The sequence below is a fragment of the Balaenoptera physalus genome, assembly GCF_965194825.1.
Source record: "Balaenoptera physalus genome assembly, chromosome: 10".
NCBI lineage: Eukaryota > Metazoa > Chordata > Mammalia > Artiodactyla > Balaenopteridae > Balaenoptera > Balaenoptera physalus.
In genome coordinates, this window is record NC_138889.1 from 88,835,686 (window position 1) to 88,857,018 (window position 21,333).

General features: G+C 39.8%; 1 protein-coding gene and 1 long non-coding RNA gene across 2 annotated transcripts in view; both read left to right on the top strand.

Moving 5' to 3' along the window:
• The first annotated feature begins 324 nt into the window (after positions 1–324).
• CAPRIN1 (cell cycle associated protein 1) overlaps positions 325–21,333 on the top strand; it is a 33,941-nt gene continuing 12,932 nt past the window's right edge. The window contains exons 1-8 of the mRNA XM_082410477.1: positions 325–506; positions 1,098–1,307; positions 13,022–13,084; positions 13,194–13,280; positions 15,645–15,883; positions 15,973–16,055; positions 19,487–19,624; positions 21,223–21,275. Coding sequence (XP_082266603.1) covers positions 1,098–1,307; positions 13,022–13,084; positions 13,194–13,280; positions 15,645–15,883; positions 15,973–16,055; positions 19,487–19,624; positions 21,223–21,275 — 873 coding nt within the window. The 5' untranslated portion in view covers positions 325–506. The remainder of the gene's footprint in view (positions 507–1,097; positions 1,308–13,021; positions 13,085–13,193; positions 13,281–15,644; positions 15,884–15,972; positions 16,056–19,486; positions 19,625–21,222; positions 21,276–21,333) is intronic.
• On the top strand, positions 1,526–10,835 carry LOC309636918. Its single transcript, XR_014250316.1, has 2 exons — positions 1,526–2,332; positions 3,160–10,835. It is a non-coding gene; the product is annotated as an uncharacterized lncRNA (long non-coding RNA).

Sequence of the window (21,333 nt, forward strand, 5' to 3'; positions counted from 1 at the left end):
CAACCCCCACCCAATAAGTGCTCTTCGCAGGGCGGTCGCCAGCTCCAGATCCAGCGGCTTGACACCTATTGTCCCCGTTTGGACGTCAAGCGACTTCGCCTGAAGGACCCTAGCTTCGATTTCGCCCAAAACTGCAGGCACCGCTCTGACAGCCTCCCGGGGGCCGTGCCGAGCTGCACCGGGCGGCCGCGCCCCAGGCCAGGGGCTTGGGCAGGCCGGGCGGGAGGCCGAGCCGGCCCTTCCCCGCAGGCGTTCGCGCCGGGCAGCCCGAGCGGCCGCGAAGGCCCCCACCGGCCGCTTCTCCCGCCCCCTCCGCCCCAGAGGGCTGGTTGCCTAAGTCCCTCCCGCTCCCGGCTCTCCGGCTCACTAGCAGCGGCTCTCGGTGCATCGGGGACCGGGCGCAGCGGCCTGTGCCCAAGGAGCGCACGACACTGCTCGGAACGCACCGTCACCCTTGCCCCCTCAGCCGCCCACTCGGGATCTCCAGCGGCCTCCGCGCGCGCACGGTGAGCGCCACCCCGGACCAAGGCGCTGAAGGGGAAGCGGGCCGCTGCCCGGAGTGTCCTTTACCTCCGGATCGGCTGGATCTTCGCGAGGGGCTCGCTCCTCAAGTCTCCCCACCCCCCCCACCCCCGGTCATTTCCAGTGCCCTTCTTCACCCTTCTCCGCCCCTCAGCCCCGACCTCTCTCTTCCCTCCCTTCCTCGCAGGGCGGCGAGAGCCGGTCCTCCCCGGTGGGGACCGTTGCTTTGGCCGTTGGCAGCCGGTGCTGCGAGGCCCCGCCCCCGGCGCGAGCCTCAGTGCCCCGGGGCGGGTAGGCCGAGCCGGCTGCCCGCGCGGGGGAGGGGAGGGGCGGGGGGCGGGGGGCGGGGCGAGGCCCGTCCGGGCGCCCCGCTGGCGGGTGGCGCGCGCGCCCGCGGCCCCTTCCTGCCCCGGCGGCGCGCGCCGGCCCCGGCCCCGTCCCCGTCCCCGCCCCCACCCGCTCGCGCAAGCTCCCGCCCGCTGCGCGTTTTGTCCCGCGTCTCGCCCCGTCCGCCGCCTGACTCGCCGCTCTTGTCCTTCCTCCCGCTTTTTCTTCTCTCTCCTTACGGTCTCAAGATGCCCTCGGCCACCAGCCACAGCGGAAGCGGCAGCAAGTCGTCCGGACCGCCACCTCCTTCGGGTTCCACCGGGAGTGAGGCTGGGGCCGGGGCCGCCGCGCCGGCTTCTCAGCACCCCACGACCGGCACCGGCGCTGTCCAGACCGAGGCCATGAAGCAGATTCTCGGGGTGATCGACAAGAAACTTCGGAACCTGGAGAAGAAAAAGGTGCCAGGAGTTGGCGGGGAAGGGAGGGTTTGATGCTCCGACCCTGACTGCCGCAGCCTTCACTCTCCCCGTCTCGGACGCTTCCCCTCCACCCGGCCCCCAGCCCCCAAGCCCGGCCTCCCCAGCAAACCGGAGCTTCGTGCGCAGAGAGCGGGCTCCGCGGGGAGGTGCTTGTCACCTGACCCTGACCCGGACGCGGCGCTGGCCCCCAGGTCTCTTTATGACTCTCCTCGTGCTGGGGACCAGGCCCTTGGCCTTTGGGACTGGGTTGTGTGAGGGTGGGGGCCTGTGCCGTCGCCGGGCGTAACTGTGCGATGGATGCCCCTCTCTCCGTGGCCGAGGCCCCGTTTCTTCGAGGGGGTCAGCGGGGGGAAATGAAGAGGTCCTGGGGTGGGGGGCGTTCAGGGTCCACCCGACTGCCTCGTGGAGTTGGGGCGGCCTACGTCCTGTAGCCTCGGGGCTTGTTCGCTCCGTTACCAGGTGCTTGAGGCCTGCGCCGTGGCCCCTCTTCTCCGTTGGGAGGGAAGTGGACGGAGGATGGCTTCTCCATCCGGCCCCTTTAGAGGAGGTCTTCGATTTGCTACTCCCGCCCCCATCTGACCGGCGCCCTTACGTTGCCTTCTTTGTTTCAATTGTCTGGGTCCCCCCGCGAGGCTCACGCTCCACTCGATCCCGGGAAGATTTTTTGCAGCGGCTTTTTGTCCCTCTGGGACACGATAAAGAGGGATAGGAGGGCGACCGTACCGATCGGGACTCGGGGGAGGGGGGGTGGGTCCGGGTTAGACGGAGGGGCTCGCTGGGTCTCTGGGCACATGGAGAGCGCGTCTAACATGGCGGCGGCTGCGGGGAGAGGGAAGAGCTTTACAGGAGCTGCATTGTGAGCACAAAGCGAAAGCAGAGGGGGAGGGCAGAGACCAGGCAGCCGCCCCAACTGGCCTCCCTCAACCCCCCACCAAAAAGAAAAATCGAGCCACACCCACAGTTTTTTGGATTCAGTGTTCAGCCAGTCTAGGTCACACAGTGAGGTTTGTCTTCAAGTTGGCCTTTTGTTTTATGCTTTCAGCGCAGGACTGTGCCAGCTCTGTTTAGAGGGACACGTGTGTGTGTGTGTGCTCCTGTGTGTGTGTTTGTATGTGTAGAGAAAGGGTCTTGGCAGAGTGGATAATTCAACCTTCAGTAAGGTTGGAGGTGGAAAGGGAAAACGAATCAGTAGTACAAAAATGGGGTAATTACATCTGTGACTATTAGGCAAACTTTTGCATTTTACCTTAAGAAAATAACTTTCATTTAATAGCTTCTGCTTGTCTGCCTCTAGTAAAACATTTATTATAGCATCTTGAATTTTGAAGAAGTCATTTTAAAATGTTTAATTAGCCAGACACCTAATAGTGTTACTTAAGATGTTGAGATAGTAACTACTTGGCTAAAATTTGGGCTCTGGGAAATAACTTGAAGAACACTGGTGATATTTAGGCCTTAATTATTTTAATTGCGTGTTTAATGATTCATTTTACATTTTGGGGGGAGTTTTAAAACATTTTTAGAGTTTTAAAATTCTGTCTTCTGTGTGGTTTATTATAAATGAGTTAAATAATAGATTTATCAGTATTAACAAAGCAACAAAAGCATTTTAATTGTGAAGGAGCTGCATTTAAATATGTAATAGGAAAAGCACGCCCAAGACCAGCGTCTTCTGAGTCTGCCATCTGATTTAGTTTTTGTAATCTGTATGTGAAATTGAGACTTAGGTACCTTTTAAAAACATCTTAATGCAGCAAATAATCCTCTCAATCTGGTTGTTGCTTGAATGGTTTTCGTTTTCAGAATTCCTAAGAAATCTGTTTTCTTCTAGGATGGGAATCAGAAGATAAATATTAATGATGTAATATTTTAAGTGTGGACATCTTAATATAGGTATTTGTATTTTAATGGCTGAAAAATGATTCTTGTAAGATGTTTATAATAAAAATCAAGCACTGATCAGCAGGTACCTTAGTTGTGAGGTGGCTGTTAGATTCTAGTATGCATCTGAAAAAATTAGAAATCTAGTTTCATAAGCCCTGTGAGGCCCTGAACCATGGCAGGTCATTCACATGTATAGGTTTGTATTACTGTATATTGCCTACCCCCTCCCTCCCCAATTATAGAGGAGAAAGTAATGTAATTATTATTGCAGAGATTATAGACTAGGCTAGTAAATACTGAAAAATTCTCTTGTAATGATGGAGATTTAACGTACTACACAAAGTAAGAAATGAATTTCATATCTTTTTTTCTATCTTCTCAGTGTTTGGTTGCTAGATAGCGGAAAGGTCAAATTACAGTTAAGTGAGGCTTTTTGATAACTCATAGACTGAGCCCTTTGATTGTTAAATAGTTGAGTTGGCAGTACTGATGTTGTGACTTAATTACAATTAAAACTATAGGTTTTACTTTTTGAGAAACTCAAGGCATTTGGGTTTTCCTCTGATTAAAGCACATCTAGTTCCTAGTTTAAATGGAGTTTTTTCTATATCTAGATGATTTACAGTATGAAAGGATTTAACTGTGCTTCATTTTTTAACAGTGAGCATTTCTAATACACCTAAAGTAGTATTTACTTTACAAAGCAGGTTTGAACCTTTTTAGAAACGCTTGTGGAGTAAAGGAAGAGACTATTTATAACTGGATTCCTTTTTACTTCAGTTCCTTAAGCAAGTTATATTTGAGTTGTATTTTAGTTTTGACCTTTTCATAGGAGCCTTCTGGACAAAATGCCTTTTTCCAGGGATTCTAAAATCAAGTATTCTGATAAAAATTATTGCTTGATAAGTAACATCACAATGAGACATAGAGAATTGGAATAATTTTATTGTACTTCATTGAATAAACAAAGTTATTTGTTAATTTTTTAGTAAGTTGAGCCGTTAGAGGAAAGCTAAGCATCTGTCCAGTGAGAATGCATGCTTTGATGAAATATGATCCTATTATGTAATGCAACTAAATGGCATGGTGGTTTTTTGAATTTGGGCTTATAAAGACTTCATGAGTGTTTAGCATAGAGAAGAAATGCAGCTATAATAAAAAGAGTCAAGTGTAAACCTCCATTCACCAATCTTTCAACTGATTAAAGGACAAGTAATGAATTGAGTGATTGCCTAGTTTTCTTCATCAGTTTCTTGGCATAGAACTGGGCCCTAGGCTATGCAAGATGATATTTTGAAACCAAGTCTTAATTTTAACTCAAGAGAGAGCTCATTTATATGGTAAGATGTAATCAGTTTTGATGTAGTATAAAGGACGTTTTAATAGATGACATTTAAAATTGTTATACTCTTTGCAAATATATTAAGTTCAGACAATAGTGACTTTGGTAGGTGAAAGATTAATCAGTGTTGTCTAACAAAATGGCCTGGCAGTTTTGTAACCAATAGGTGACCAGAAATGATAGCCAAAGTGTACTGTTTTTCATACTTACTTCCTAAAGTCTTTTTGCTCTTTATATCTTTGCAGTTAACATTATTCTGAAAAAGGATGCTATCTGTGTTAGAAAGGATAACATTTCTTTCCAGAGCAATGCAGTATGCCTCTATTTAGAATTTTCAATGCAGTTGTTGTACAGAATTCTTTTACGTATTTTGAATAAAAACATTCATAATTGTTTTATAAGCAAAATCTTTTCTTGGGAATAACATCTGAAGTTTTTGTTGACAGTTAAAATCTCTGATGTGTTGGTTTCTCCATTGGTTGCGTGAACTATTCCTCTGCAATGCAGAGGGCAAGATTACTTTGTTTTGCATTCACCTTGTCACAGAAAAAAAAAGTGTAATGCTTAATTTGTTTCTCTCTGCCGTCTGGGTGTGCTCTGTGAGCGTGTGGCATAGAGAAGTGTTTAAAATTTGAATTTGGAAAGGAAAAGGTGTGAATTCCGTCATGTGATAACATCACTAACTTTTCCTAGAATGAGAGTAGAATCCTAAGCATGATAATGAGAACGTATAGTCTTAACCTGGCCATATTATTTTACTCTAGGATCATTCCCATGTGGCAGATATTTCGATCAGAATACATTTTGTGTGACTTAGAGATTAAGCATACAATTTGTCATAATTTTACGTAATTAATTTCTTAGTTTACATTTAGAACTAGATGAGGATTAGCCTAGTACTACTACATCTTTTAAAAAAATTAACAAATACTTGCAAAAGTTTAAACTTACAACAATATGACCTTAATTTTATTATCATAGTATTACAGAATTTAAGATATTTTAAGAGCTTAAAGCCATCTGAGAATTTATTCCAATTTATTTTACAGAAGAGGAAATTGAGATGCTCATGTAAAATGACCCAGGTTGAAATGGGTGAATTCCAAGGTCTCTTGTAATGTTTTAGAGGGATAATTAGAATTTGTAATGCTCTGCAACGTAAGTGTAATTTTTCATGTTTAAGCTGATCCTGTAGAACCAAGTAAAGCCGTTTACTTCAAATACTTTAATGTTAGAGCTCCTAGGTTCAAAAAAGCTGAAAGCAAAAGAAAAAAGCTTTTTATTTTTTCTTTGATAGACCTTTATTAACGTCTCATTGTTAAATTTGTGTTTGTAGGCTGTCTAGGTAATGGGCTCCAGCAACTAGCAGTACAGGTGAAGTCCCATTGTACCCAGGTATCATTGGGACATCCTTATTGTTGTAATGAAATGAACTCTTAAAGTTTAAACTCTGAAGTTTCTCTTTATGCTTAGGTAAGCCCCAAATACACATTTGCCAGTCTCTACTCAAATTTGGTATGTTATAGACCAGAAGATTTGGGGATAGCATCACCAGTAGAGAGAAATCAGAGGTGTGTCAACCTTTACATCTTAATTCTTGTCTTCCAAGCTTCTGGATATTTTTTAATAATTGGTTTCTTTTGGAGGAGGAAATGAATAGTATGTATGCAGTAGAGAAGAATGAGAGGAGTAGCAGAAGAGAAGGTCAGCCAAAGTTGGAATTGTAAGGTGCCTGACTTCTCATCTTTTTATTTCTCCCACTAGCTATATACCAGTGCTTTTGTTGGATAGAGCATGAGTGTAAAAACATAGATGAAAGAGACCTTATTGAGCAGAGTTCAGAATTGGTATTTCCTGGGGAAAGGGGAAGGTATGCTTCTTGACCATGCAGTCTGCTTCCTTTAACTTCTGTGCTACCCATTGTTTGTACACTTCCTTTACATTTTTATATTGCCTTATGTTCTTACCTTATGTATTTTTCTAAATAGGTGGTAAGCTCCTGGAGGGCAGAGACTACTACTAACATCACACCATGCCTTGCATAGGGCATATGCTAAATCAGTATTTGCTAGTTTGGGTAAATCATTACATAGAAGTATTTGTAGCTTCATCAGTAAAACCCTGTTAAAATGGATTAATCTATGAGGGGGAAAATGCTTTTTGTACAGAGCTGTTTACTTGCACTGTTTTTTATTGAAATGGGATTTTTCCTGAAGGATTTTCTTTTCTTTTTTTAAGTGAGTAGAGTTAATGAGTAGGCAAATAGAACACACTTATTTTAGAATGTAGGTAGTGTAAGCAAGGTTTGTTAATAGTCTTAGGAAGGAGGACAGATGATTGTTGGTTGGTATTTGAACCATTGTAAATTATTAGAAATTTCATTGCATTCCCCTTAATACTCTTATCCACACATAGAAATAGCTGAAATATACTTTAATCATTGGGAAAAAATCTTTGGTCTCCATTTTAAATGAATTACAGTTCACATCTTTCTACATTTATATACTCCCAGCAGAGTATATAAACCAGTTGTACCGACTCATCCTAATGCGTAGTTTGATTAAAGCAACTAATAATTTTCAAAAGACACTTGTTAAGATTATCTATGATCATTTGTTTTTCTCTTCTTTTTTTTTTGATCATTTGTTTTTCAAATGCACAAGCTTTATTTAGACTTTATAAGAATATAATTCAAAGTAAGTGATGCTGAAACTCTTTAAACTTTTTCATTTTCCTGCTAGGGTCAGGTGCTTCCATTCATTCAGACTTAACTACATATTTACTGCCATGGACAAGGAATGAAGGTTTTTACAGGATCTTTTTTTTTTTTTCTCTTTTCAGTTGGACAAAAATCTTGTCAAATTAAGCTCCTTGTTAGTTATCTGCCTGAAAAATTATCTTACGGTGGGACCTTAGATAATATCTAGTTTAGCATCCTTTTTCTGTTCTTCAGTGTTCAGGAACCCTGCAGTCTTGACAGGTATTCATTGAGCTTCTGCATTAATCATTCTTCTAGGGCCTGGTAGAATGCTCATTTTTCAGTGAAAGTCTATTTCATTTTTGGACAACTCTTTAAGTTCATGATGTTAGAGTTACATCCCTGCCACCACTGTTTAATACCTACTGTGTTTTCTGTAACAACTCAAGACTTCTGCATGTGAAGGCTTCCAGCATTTGAAGAGAGCTGCTATGAATCATCAATGGATTGTACTGTATGTTCTCTCTACCTCCCTTTAAAAATTGAAGAAACTTGATTGTTACTACCTTTCCTGTCTCCTATGAATTTTACTAACAACTAAGTCTCAGTTGAATTGGTGGAAGGTGAATTGGAGGCAGGGTCAGCTGCCTACCACTGTGTGGGCAAAGTCAGAACTGATGTTTCTAGGTGAAGAACAGGAATGCAGGGATTGGGGACTTGAAATAATGTGTAGAAGGGCCACTGAAGATTATGAAAAGATGAGAGGAAGAGAAATCTTTGTCTTTTCTGTGTTTCCATTTGTCATTCTACAGGTTCTTTCAGTACTACAGACGTGATTTATTTGGCCTGGAGACGTAAAATAATTTAAGGTATAGCTAGGCGTTCTTACCACTTTTGTTATTTTATACTTCATTTTTAAGTATTCTGCCTCAGTTTGGAGATCCCCTTAATTGAGAACAAGAGTTACATAGTTTCCCAGATAGTGGAGCGAAAGATGTTGTCTCTCCTAATCTTTTTTGTTGTGACTGTTTACAGTTGTCTAGTTGAAGAATTTTTGGTTTTTTGGAGTCTGTCATCTCTTTTGCCATTTCTTTTTAACTGTTTAATTAAAAAATATTTTTAAAATTATTCATCTGTGTAATTTGTTGGTTATCACAGGAAGGAAGGAAATCTCTGGAGAACAGCTATTTTGGATATTTATCTTCTGGCACCCTCATGGCACTGTAGTGAATTTTTAAAAAACATTTCAATAAAGTAACTTTGGTAGTGATGAAAAAATGTTTGGGAAGAATGGAAGATCTGGGTGTACTGTGATTCTGGAGAAAGAAAAGGAGGAAAACAGCAGGAGGGCAGAAATGAAATGTAGCGGTGGCTGGAATACAGAGTGGGCAAGCGTTGAGGCACACATAATTTTTCTGGGATATATGACCTTAGGCAAGTTATTTAATTGCCCTTTCTTTCAGTTTCCATTCAGATGAAATATGATTGATAATAGTGCCTCCCTGATATTTTAAATTTGAATGTGGTCTGTCACATAACGAATACTGTCAACTATTATAGGCAACAAAGAAACAGGAGAGTAGGACTGGACAGCACTTGTTGGGATAATTATTTCTCAGTACTACATGACTATATAGTCTTTTGACATTTACTGGGTAATGTCTGTCCCACCGCTATCCCATGGTTCTGCTTTAGAGACTCTGAGTAATCTGGAGAATGGCCTGATTTTTTATCTTGCTCATATGTGGTGCTATAAATGAAATTTTAATACATTCAGGATGCTCAGTAGTTGAAAAAGGAACCCTAAATTGAATTTTCAATATAGATATTTCAAGATAGAATCTAAGAGGGCAGGTTTCAGTTATATCAATATTGTGGTAGGCTTTCTGATTAAGATATCTGATGCTAGAAAAACGACTACATTCTCCTGAAAAAAAAGTACTTAATATTCATTTTATGTGGATGATATGAGTAGTTAACAAATTTGTCTTTACTACTTTCTAAGTTAGGAACCATGTTCTAGCTTAGGGAAGAAAAAAAGCTGTGTTTGTCTGGAGTCCTTTACTCCTGTCTTTGCCTCTCTGTTTTTGTTGGGGTTAATGTTGGATCTGTCAGTTTGACAAGCAAGTCCTTATTTATGTAGTGACTAAGTTCATACTACCAATTTTAACCCCAAATGAACAATTTTTCTACTTGTATTTAATGCATAGATCCTTATTTTGGCTGCACAGAGGTCTTTTTGCATCCTTTTTTGATGACAGTATTCCATGAAGATGTGTACTGTGAAGCTGAGTTTCACAAAGTAGCTGCTTTCTCTGTTTATTTACCCCTTAACCTTCCAGTTATTGCTGTGTGACAGATTACTCTAACACTTACCTCATCGCATCATGAGCACAGAAGATGCCTGTCAGGGATTCAGACAGGGCATGCAGTGGGGTTGACCTGCTCTATGATGCCTGGGGCCTCAGCTGGGAAGACTCAGCCTTGTTTACTCACATGTCTGATGCCTGGGCTAGGATGACTTAACACTAGGATTGCTGACCAGAATTCTTATATGAGACATGTCTTCATAGCTTAGCTTCCTCATAGCATGGCAGCCTCGGGGTTATTGAACTTCTTATATGATGGCTCAGGGTTCCAAACATGATTGGTTTTAGTGACCAGCAAACAGGGCAGAGACGCAGTGCTGTTAATGACTCAACCCTGGAAGTCATACGGGATTACTTCCACTGTACACTGTTGGTTGGCGCCCACTCAATAAAATGGCAGAGGAATTGGATTAGTTCTTAATGGGGCAGTGCCAAGGTCACATTGTAGAACAGTATGTGGGAGCCGTCTTTAGAAAATGTAATCTGCCATAGATCTCTGGGTTAGATGAATAGTAAATTTCCTATTGTGTAGAAAATTGGAGCTTTTCTGCTATAGGGTATCTTGTCCTAGGATAATATAGATTCATACTCAAGGATTATTATAGGTGAAAGTCCTGACAATATCCTGAAATCTAACAATCTTAACATCTTTTATATAGCACAAGATTTTAATTTTTTATTATATAAACTATATGTCTATTGCAGAATATCTAAGTGTACAAAAAAAAGGGAAAAGATTCCACCTATAATTGTACCACTCAGGTACCATTCTTAACATTTAAAAAAATCTTTTTGTTTTTCATACATATATGTGTGTATATATATATGAACATTTTTCAGGAGTTTTAAGTTCTCAAGACATTAAATGACAAAGTTAAAGCTAGGTATAGGGCTTCCCTGGTGGAGCAGTGTTTAAGAATCTGCCTGCCAATGCAGGGGACATGGGTTTGAGCCCTGGTCCGGAAAGATCCCGCATGCCACGGAGTAACCAAGCCTGGGCACCACAACTACTGAGCCTGCGCTCTAGAGCCGGTGAGCCACAGCTACTGAAGCCAGTGTGCCTAGAGCCCGTGCTCCGCAACAAGAGAAGCCACCGCAATGAGAAGCCCGCGCACCGCAAGGAAAAGTAGCCCCCGCTCACCACAGCTAGAGAAAGCCTGCATGCAGCAATGAAGACCCAACGCAGCCAAAAATAAATAAATAAATTTATTTTTTTTTTAAAAAGCTAGGTATATAAAACTATCCCTTGTGGGATATGTAGGACATTCACTGTGTATTAATGTCCTGATCTAGCAACAGTTTCCTTGAAAAATGTATAATACCGTAAAAAGGGAAGATAATAAATGCAAGGTATAAGCTAATAGTAGTTTTTCTTTTGCCTAGTTGCTAGAATTTTAACTGTGTACTGACACTAAATTTCAGGCCCCCCTTCTGTTTGCATATCTTCTATTTGTATATTTCTAAATAGTGGAATGCAGATTATAATGCTGTTATTGCATCCTAAATCATAATTAAAAGCAAATCTTAACTTGTTTTTTATTTCTTAAAGAAAAAGTAGCCTACCCTTTTAAAAAAATGAATGAACTGTCTTTGTTCCATCCTCAGAGTGTTTGAGGCAATTGAGCTTATCTTTTGCACATGGGGTTAGGCCTGTCATATCAGTGTAAAAATCTTGATTTTCATCTGGTAGACTTGAATTTTATATGTGTTCAGTTGGAAGCTTGTTGATTGTGTAAATAGTTCACCTAAATAAAATTGGATAGTTTCATCATCCTTTAATGTTTTAATGATTGTATTGATTTTATTTACCTTCAGTATAACTAAGGAATTGTGATAGGCTGTTTCATTTAGGATAGAATGGCTGTGAAAGTTGACTACTTTCTTTTCTGCCATAAAGAAAATGGATCATTTGACCTAAAACACCTTTCTAGCATTGCTTTTAAACTTGTTTCTGTGCCTCTGAATTTTATCAGACCCTTACTTTGTATTTGGTTTCATTATTTTATTATTGCTAAGGGTAAAGTATTACATATGTTTGTAATTTATTGTGATTATTTAAAAAAATTTTTTTTTTTAATTTTTAACTTTTATTTTTTAAAAAAATATTTATTTATTTGGCTGTGCTGGTTCTTAGTTGTTACACGTGAGATCTTTGTCGTTGTGTGCAGGATCTAGGTCGCTTGCCAGGGATGGCACCCGGGGCCCCTGCGTTGGGAGCACAGAGTCTTAACCACTGGACCACCAGGGAATTCCGCCCGCCCCCCCCCCCTCCCCCGCCCCCGCCACTTAATTTAGATTTCAACTTATTAAAACAATACCTGAATTTTTAACTGTACTTCAGTACCTGAGTATCTCCGCGGGGGGCGGGCAGGGGGTGCTTATCTAATAGTAGTAGCCTAGGAAACCTCCAAAGTTTTCAACTTAGTGGTGGGGGTGGGGGGTGGGGGGGGGAGATGACCTTGAACCAGAGGCTTAACTTTTTCCCCCCACTTTTGCACATTAATTACATTTGTGAGAAAATAACAAAAGCAAAGCTGTTGACTAGTGTACTGTGCCTGTAGGTGATATGATAGCTTGAAATTATTTCAGTTCAAGGGAAATGAATGAGGCACATCAAAGACAATATGCATGTGTGTTTATTCAGGAAAAATAAACTCTTTTATGTCACTTACATGAATTTTTTTAAATTAATTAATTTATTTTGGCTGTGTTGGGTCTTTGTTTCTGTGCGAGGGCCTTCTCCAGTTGCGGCAAGCGGGGGCCACTGTTCATCGCGGTGCGCGGGCCTCTCATTGTTGTGACCTCTCTTGTTGTGGAGCACAGGCTCCAGACGTGCAGGCTCAGTAGTTGTGGCTCACGGGCCTAGCCGCTCCGCGGCATGTGGGATCTTCCCAGACCAGGGCTCGAACTCCTGTCCCCTGCATTGGCAGGCAGATTCTCAACCACTCCGCCACCAGGGAAGCCCACTTACATGAATTCTTTGGCAGGGGTAGGGAGAGACAAAAATTTAACACTTAATAATATGTCTGATGTGCTCACTTCGGTGTAACTGGGATTTTAACCAAATTGTGGCCCTCACTCATGTGGATGAGTATTATATGCCTGGGCCATCTGATGCATATCTTTTCTGAGAAACCTAAAATATAAGCAGCGTTTCTTCATTGGCTTATAATAACAGTATTTGGTATCATTCAGCATGGCTGGAGTATTTAAATTCATTTTTTAACTCACAATTAAAGCTATTTTATATACTAACTTAAACTGTAGTATATCTAAAAAGTATATTTATGGCAAGATTTGAGACAAACTTAGAGAATTATGTGGGTTTGTTATTTTAGCATGGTTAAGCTGGTATATACTTTCAGTATGGAATATAATTATTTTTTTTCTTTTAATATAGGGCAAGCTTGATGATTATCAGGAACGAATGAACAAAGGGGAAAGGCTTAATCAAGATCAGCTGGTAAAGATGTTATATTTTTATTAAGATTTTATGCTCATTAATTTTAATAGGAAAATTTTGTGTTTCTTTGTGTTTCCAGTAAAGTCGGGTTCTTTCTTTGTTATTTTAGGATGCTGTATCTAAGTACCAGGAAGTCACAAATAACTTGGAGTTTGCAAAAGAATTACAGAGGAGTTTCATGGCATTAAGCCAAGATGTAAGTAAAAAATAGCATATATGTTTATGAAATATTAAAAATGAGGGCAGAAAATTTTATTTGTCTCTTTGAGTTTTAGTTCTTGCATTACTGTTGATAAGCTCTCTGCAAGGGGGAGAGGATTGGATCCAATTATATCTAAGATGCTTTCCAATTCTGTAAAGTTTAGTGTAACACCTGAAAGTGCCTTTTAAAAGGACTGAGTTTCATATATGACAGACATGTATCGTTGGTTTAAAAAATTATCTATGCAAATATAACAGTCAGCCTTCTGTATATGCGGGATCTTCATCCAAGGATCGAAATCCTAGGTTGGTTGAATCTGCAGATACAGAGTGCGGACTGTAAGGGACTTGGAACATGCATGGATTTTGGTATCCACGGGGGGTGGGGTGGGGGTGGTCCTGGAATCGATTCCCCTTGGCTACGGAGAGATAACTGTATAAACGTGATAGACATTTATCTTCCATGTATTCCTTTATGCCTCATGACTATGTTACAATCCCATTAACTATCCGAAAATAAAGACGCCTGTTGATATAATGGGTAACTACTTTCTCCATAGAGATCTTAAGGGATGTGGCCGACTAATATATTGCATTTGTATCAACTCTTGATCCAACAAAGTGGTGTGTTTTTCCCCAAACATCTTTTGATGTGACAGAAGCCTTTGGGAACAGGATAAAATTAAATATGAGCAAAGTCAAATAATTGGTTGAAAGTTGAGACCAGAAAATTAATATCCTTCTGAATTAGTATTAGCTTATTTGGAGAAAGGCTTATAACAACGTTGAAATTTAAAGTTGCCTCTGATTTGGTGAAATGAATAAACAAAACCGTTTATTATGTGATGAGAGACAATGCAGTACAGAGATGTGAAGAGTTCTGATTGGAACCAAACTGCCTGATTTGAATCCTGATTCTACCACTTTTACTTAATAGCTGTATGACTTTGAAAGAGTTATTTAACTTCTCTATACCTGTATCGGTCAGGGTTTTCCAGAGAAACAGCCAGTAGGGTAGAAAGGAAAGGGAGGGAGAAAAAGGGAGAGGGGAGAGGCAGTAATAGTGCCTCATTATAGGGTTGTGCTTATAACAGTAAAAATGGCAGTAATAGTGCCTACCTCATTATAGGGTTATGCTTATGACAGTATTTGACGCATAACTAATCTATTTCATGCACTTAATATTATTGTTACTTATTAAATTTGATTAAAGGTGGAAAATATTGATACCCCTCAAAACAGAGTAAGGGAAATTTAATTTACACCCAAGTAGGGATTTGTTCCACTTAGCTTAGATCAGAGCCTCAGGCTTGATGAACCCTGCCCAGTTTCTTGTTTCTGATTTAAAAAAAAATATGGGTCACAGAAGTAGAATTGCTATATACAATTTAATATAGAATCTATTTTTGAAGCTACTGTCACTATGTAAATGAAAATACTTGTATCCTCCTTTGATTCTTTTTTTAACACTGGTGTTTTCAGGAACTTTTCACTGGGCCTTTAACTTCATTGGCAGTCCTTTTATTTAACTCTGATCCTTTGTTGCCCTTTCCACAGTTATTAAACACTTCTTTTGTTTTGCATTCAAGAGCTTCTTTAACCTAGTTCCAGCCTACCTTTTCTAGTCTTCATAGTCTTCCCTACTTGAACTCCTCATCCAAAGTGGCTTTCTTTATTATCTTACTTCTTTTGCTTTCTTGACTTATTTTCTCCTTTCTGCCTTTCTTCCTAGAATGGAAGTGGTGGATTGTTTGGGATGAGAAGGTAGTAGTGGGTTTGACATCTTCTTGCGAGTCAAAAGTAGGCAATTGGAATTAGTATTTTGAACCATTTTTTCATAGAGATAGACATAGATAAGATTTTTTTTTTATTGTGGCTGTGGTTGGGTTTCTTTTTTAATTGTCTTAGAACCTTAATTAAAATTTTTAGTTTTTATACTTTTTATTATGGAAAATTTAAAAACTAAAGAAAAGACTATAATGAACTCACATTTATTTACCTATACCTAGCTTTTACAGTTACCATGATTTCATGGGCAATTATATTTCGTCTATACTCACACCTACTCCCTTACTGCCTGCCTGCTAGATTATTTTGAAGCAAATCCCCAATATATTGTTTCATTGATACCATTTCCATAGTGTAATACCTTCTAGGAAAAGATGTATTTTGAATTTCTAACAGCTACTGAAAACAGATTATTTATTAAACTGTTTTTAAGTTGGGAGTCATTCTTTTGTATATCAAGGTCACATTTAACTCAATGAATGAAATATGTCTTATTTACACTGGACCTGAAATTGATGTAAAGGAGTTTCGTAAAACTTATTTCTACGTCTATGTTTATATCCTTATGCAGATTCAGAAAACAATAAAGAAGACAGCACGTCGGGAGCAGCTTATGAGAGAAGAAGCTGAACAGAAACGTTTAAAAACTGTGCTTGAGCTGCAGTATGTTTTGGACAAATTGGGAGACGACGAAGTGAGAACTGACCTGAAGCAAGGTTTGAATGGAGTGCCAATATTGTCTGAAGAGGAACTGTCGTTGTTGGATGAGTTCTACAAATTAGCAGACCCTGAACGGGACATGAGCTTGAGGTATAGTGGTATTTGATAATAGAAATTTCTAAATGTTGTGTTGGGTAGACAACCGAAAGGTAATTAACTAGCTGTTTTATTATTATAAGGTTGAATGAGCAGTATGAACATGCCTCCGTTCACCTGTGGGACTTGCTGGAAGGGAAGGAAAAACCTGTATGTGGAACAACCTGTGAGTATCACTGACAACTTTTGATTTTGTGACTAAGAATCTTTAAAATTTAATGTAAAATAGATAGCTAGTGGGAAGCAGCTGCATAGCACAGGGTGATCAGCTCCATGCTTTGTGACCACCTACAGGGGTGGGATAGGGAGGGTAGGAGGGAGACGCAAGAGGGAGGAGGTATGGGGATATATAGCTGATTCACTTTGTTATACAGCAGAAACTAACACAAGATTGTAAAGCAATTATACTGCAATAAAGATGTTAAAAAAAAAAAAGTCAAATTCATAGAATCAAAGAAGGAAATGGTATTTTCCAGGGGCTGGGGGGAGGGGGAATGGGGACTTACTAATCACTGGGCATAAAGTTTCATTCAAGCAAGATGAACAAATTCTAGAGGTCTGCTGTACAACATTGCACCTGTAGTCAACAATAATGTATGGTACACTTAAATTTTGTTGGAAAAAAAAATTTGTTAAAAGGTAGATCTCATGCTAAGTGTTCTTTCCACAATAAAATCAAATAAAAATAAGTATTAAAGAAATTTTAGAACTGTGTAAATAACGTCAGTCCACTGTTTACTTTTTGGTTTATTTCCTTTTTGTATCTTTTTATTTGTTTACTTTTTGCAATTTTTTTGTGTGTAAGTCAAAACACCAGCATCAACCAACCAAAAATCTATAAAGATGGGAGTCCTAAATTAACATGGTTTTGTTCATAACTTATTCTGCTTGAGGTGGACAGATTAACACCAAATTGACTTTCATTGTTTTTGGTATTAGATGGGGACTGGTTTTTCCTTACAGATGAAATTTTGTGAAAAACATTTACTCCACCCCATACATTCTGCTCATGGTCATTGCCTTAGTCTATCTTTAGTTTTTCTTAGACTTCTGCTAATTTGGGACATTCATTTTTTTCTATGTTTTTTAAAAAGCTAATATCTAGGCCAGCATTCTATATGTGAACTCCTTAACTGTAAATATGCAGTTGTATGTTGATTTTTTTTTTTAAATAAGGATATTTTTAAGTTACACTACCTCAGTAAATTAGGAATTTTAGATTTTAACCTCTTAGTAAATCAGGGAATAGATTCTTAGCTATTTTTAATGTCGATTTAGGGAAGTAGATTTTTGAACATATTAAGGCAAAAATATCTGTTTATACCCTATTTTTAGCTATTTGGTTGAAATGAGCTTATACTCTTTTTGGCAAAACTGTATGATGTAATTTGGAGTGTATTTGCTTTAAGGAGATGGGTAAATCAAATATGAGGAACCATTGCTTTTGTGTCTTTTCATGTAAGAAATCATTTTCTTGGTTTGTTAACTTGTGTTGTCTGTATTTCTTCATTAAAAAAAACCTTTTTGGCTTCTTGATTTTAGTTCTGCTACAAATATATACTGAATTCCCCACTTGAAGTTTGATTAGAAAGCAGTTGACATGTGTATAAACTTGTTAGCTTCAAAAAGTAGCTTTAGGTCAAGCCTGATAAAATTTTCATGAGCACTATTGAGGAGTAACAAGGGTTAAATGGTAAGCCGTGGCTTGTTTTGGTGTTACTTTGTACCTAGCCTCATTCCTGCATCTGAGGAATGTAACATCTTTATAGTTAATGGAAAGATATAATTTAATCATATTAGTGTTTTTATGTGCATTCAGTTTTCATAAGTTTTTTTAAAGTAGTTCTGAGGCAGGAGATTCTGAAGCAGGGGGAAGGAAAACATGTGAAGTGTTCAGCATTCAAAAGTTAATAGTTATTGGGACTTCCCTGGTGGTCCAGTGGTTAAGAATCCGCCTTCCAATGCAGGGGACACAAGTTTGATCCCTGGTCGGGGAACTAAGATCCCACATGCCGCTGGGCAACTGAGCCCGCGTGCCACAACTAGAGAGAAGCCTGCATGCTGCAACTAGAGAAGAGTGAAATATCCTGCATGCCACAACAAAGATCCCGCATGCTGCAGCTAAGACCCGACACAGCCAAATAAATAAATAAATAAACGTGTGTGTGTGTGTGTGTGTGTGTGTATTTAAAACGTTAATATTTATTTATTTATTTACGTATTTATTTGGCTGTGCTGTGCAGCTTGTGGGGTTTTAGTTCCCTGACCAGGGCTTGAACCGGGCCCTCAGCAGTGAGAGCACAGTCCTAACCACTGGACTGCCGGGGAATTCCCGATAGCTTAACTTTTTTTTTTTTTTTTTTAAATATTTATTTATTTGGTTGCATCGCGTCTTAGTTGCAGCTCTCGGGCTCCTTAGTTGTGTCATGTGAGCTCTTAGTTGCGGCATGCGTATGGGATCTAGTTCCCAGACCAGGGATCGAATCTGGGCCCCCTGCACTGGGAGTGTGGAGTCTTAACCACTGCGACACTAGGGAAGTCCCCCTATAGTTTTACTTTTAATAGCATTAATTTTATAATACTTTGATATAACGTCCCTGAAGTTTCATTTTTCTGTATAGTGACCTATTAATAGTCTTGCTCTACATCTACTATACAAGGCCAGGAAATGGAGATTAACTCCTGACACAAACCTTCCCCCACCACCCTGTCCCCTTTACGTACCAAATTCTGACAATTTTATTTGCCTTTTAAATATCTTTTGAATCTACTTCTCTTTCTTTACTTTTCTGCTTTTCTGTTGTCTAATGCAGTCTCTTAACTGAACTCACCATCCATTCCTCTTTAAAATCTTTTAATGGTTTTATTTTAATCACATTTTATATACATTTGCCCTTAGTTTGTAAGACCTTGCATATTCTGGCTCTTACCAGTCTCTCCAGACTCATCTTTCCTTATGCTTTTTCTTACTCCCTATGGTCCAGCCACAATGCATACTTTAATTTTCTTGCATTTGGCACCCTGTGTACAGGGCTTTGTAAATGCTGTTGCCTCTGCCTTGAAACACTTGTTTCCTCTCTACTACTCATCTTTCAGATCCCAGCTCTTGCAGCCCTTACACCAGAAAAACCTCTCATGGTCTCTCCCTGATTAGGTCCAGTCCATTGTACTTCTGTGTAGTACTTCTCACAGATGTAATGTTACTGTTTTTGTGAGTATTTGATAACTCTTCTTTATTGGACTGTTTGCTTAGTGAGGGCAGATACTGTATCTTTTACATACCTCTCTGTAGCCCCAGTGCCTAGTTCATTGCTTAACATACAGTTAGGTGCTAAATAAATGTTTATTGAATGAATAAATGATAATTGTCAGGGTTTTTTTGGACTAACTTATTTAAAATACTTAAAAATTTAATACAAATAATTTCTTGTTCCCTATTATTCTGTAATAAATTTCTGTTGGAATTTAATGGTTTTATGTTTTTAAGTAACGGTTGATGGGGTTGTTTTTCTTACCACTGTATTTTGTAGAACGTTGAATCTTTTAAGTCAGGCATCCTCAGATAGTCCAAGACTATAATTAATATTCTGTTTTTAGATAAAGCTCTAAAGGAAATTGTTGAGCGTGTTTTCCAGTCAAACTACTTTGACAGCACTCACAACCACCAGAATGGGCTGTGTGAGGAAGAAGAGGCAGCCTCAGCACCTGCAGTTGAAGACCAGGTAGCTGAAGCTGGTGAGTACTCAGGTGGATATGAACTTTAGTTTAGGGTCCTGGTTTTACTTTCCTTTGCCACAAGTTCAAGCTATACATTTATTTAGTTGTATTTGTACACTTAGATTTTTAAAGAAACTTTAAGTATGACCAAATATTAAGACAAAGCATAAGAGTAATTCCCAGAGGCATTAAATATCAGTTGTTTATCTTATTTTTTAGTTTTATTTTTAAAATTATTTTATTTTTGGCTGCATTGGGTCTTTGTTGCTGTGCGCGGGCTCTTCTCTAGTTGCGGCGAGCAGGGGCTGCTCTTCGTTGTGGTGCGCAGGCTTCTCATTGCGGTGGCTTCTCCTGTTGAGGAGCACGGGCTCTAGGTGTGTGGGCTTCAGTTAGTTGTGGCTCGCGGGCTCTAGAGCGCAGGCTCAGTAGTTGTGGCACACGGGCTTAGCTGCTCCGCAGCATGTGAGATCTTCCCGGACCAGGGCTCGAACCCATGTCCCCTGCATCAGCAGGCGGATTCTTAACCACCGTGCCACCAGGGAAGCCCCTATCTTGTTTATGTTGATCACTGTTACAGACTGGTATTTCTGTTGCTGCAGTATTGCTAGGCTGGAGTATGGATGAGGGAGCAACTATTGTAAGGTTTTTCAAATAGATTTTTGGCTGATGTACGCAGATTTATTGCTGCTTACAATGCCAGTATATGAGGTGAATGGTATGAGGTTTTGTTCTGTTTTTTTTTTATGACGGAGTGATTATAACTCCATTATCTTGAACTATAAATTCCTCAGTCACCAGAGATCTATTCTGGCACCTAGCACATCACTAATAGGTAGGTAAGCACTTACTGTGAGGACTTTTATGATAACGTAAGATGATGAATAAAATTTTGAATACTATAGGGAGCATTGTTGGAGCATATATTTTATAATGGGTAAAAGCATGGATTCCGGAATCAGACTGCCTGGATAAAATCTTGACTACAACACGTATTAGCTATGTAACTTTGGGCAACTTACCAAACTTCTCTGTACCTCAGGTTCTTCATTTAGGAAGTAATATGTAAAGTATGTATACAGTGCCTGGCACATGGTAAGCATTAGGTTGAAACCAGAAGGGAACATTACACATCAATGGAATTTATGGTTGCAGATCAGTATAAGGCAGTAAGGCAGTCTTTTTTTTTTTTTGGCTGTGCTGTGAGGCTTGTGGGATCTTAGTTCCCCAACTAGGGATCGAACCCAGGCCCAGGCAGTGAAAGTGCCGAGTCCTAATCACTGGACTGCCAGGGAATTCCCAAGACATTTTTTTCCCCCCTTACCACTTTTACCAAGTAGATTAAAATGGAGACTAGGATGCTGCTTTGTTGGCATTACACTTGATCCAGAATAATTACTATTGAAACTAAAATAATTGTGGAATAAATGGTAAAGAAAACAACTTTCTGAGTATTTTGTTGTAAGAATAATAAAATACAGAAACGTACTGTTAACTATAACTTTGTAAATAAATTCAGACTATGTGATGGTGAGCTGTTTACTTATTTGGATTTAAATGAATTGTTAACTTTAAAAAAGTTTTCTTACACTCTTTTGTATCATTTTTTAACCTCTTAGAACCTGAGCCTGCAGAAGAATACACTGAACAAAGTGAAGTTGAATCAACAGAGGTATGATTTTTATTTAATGCTAGCTTTCCCTTTCTGCCTTTCAAACAGAGGTCTCAAA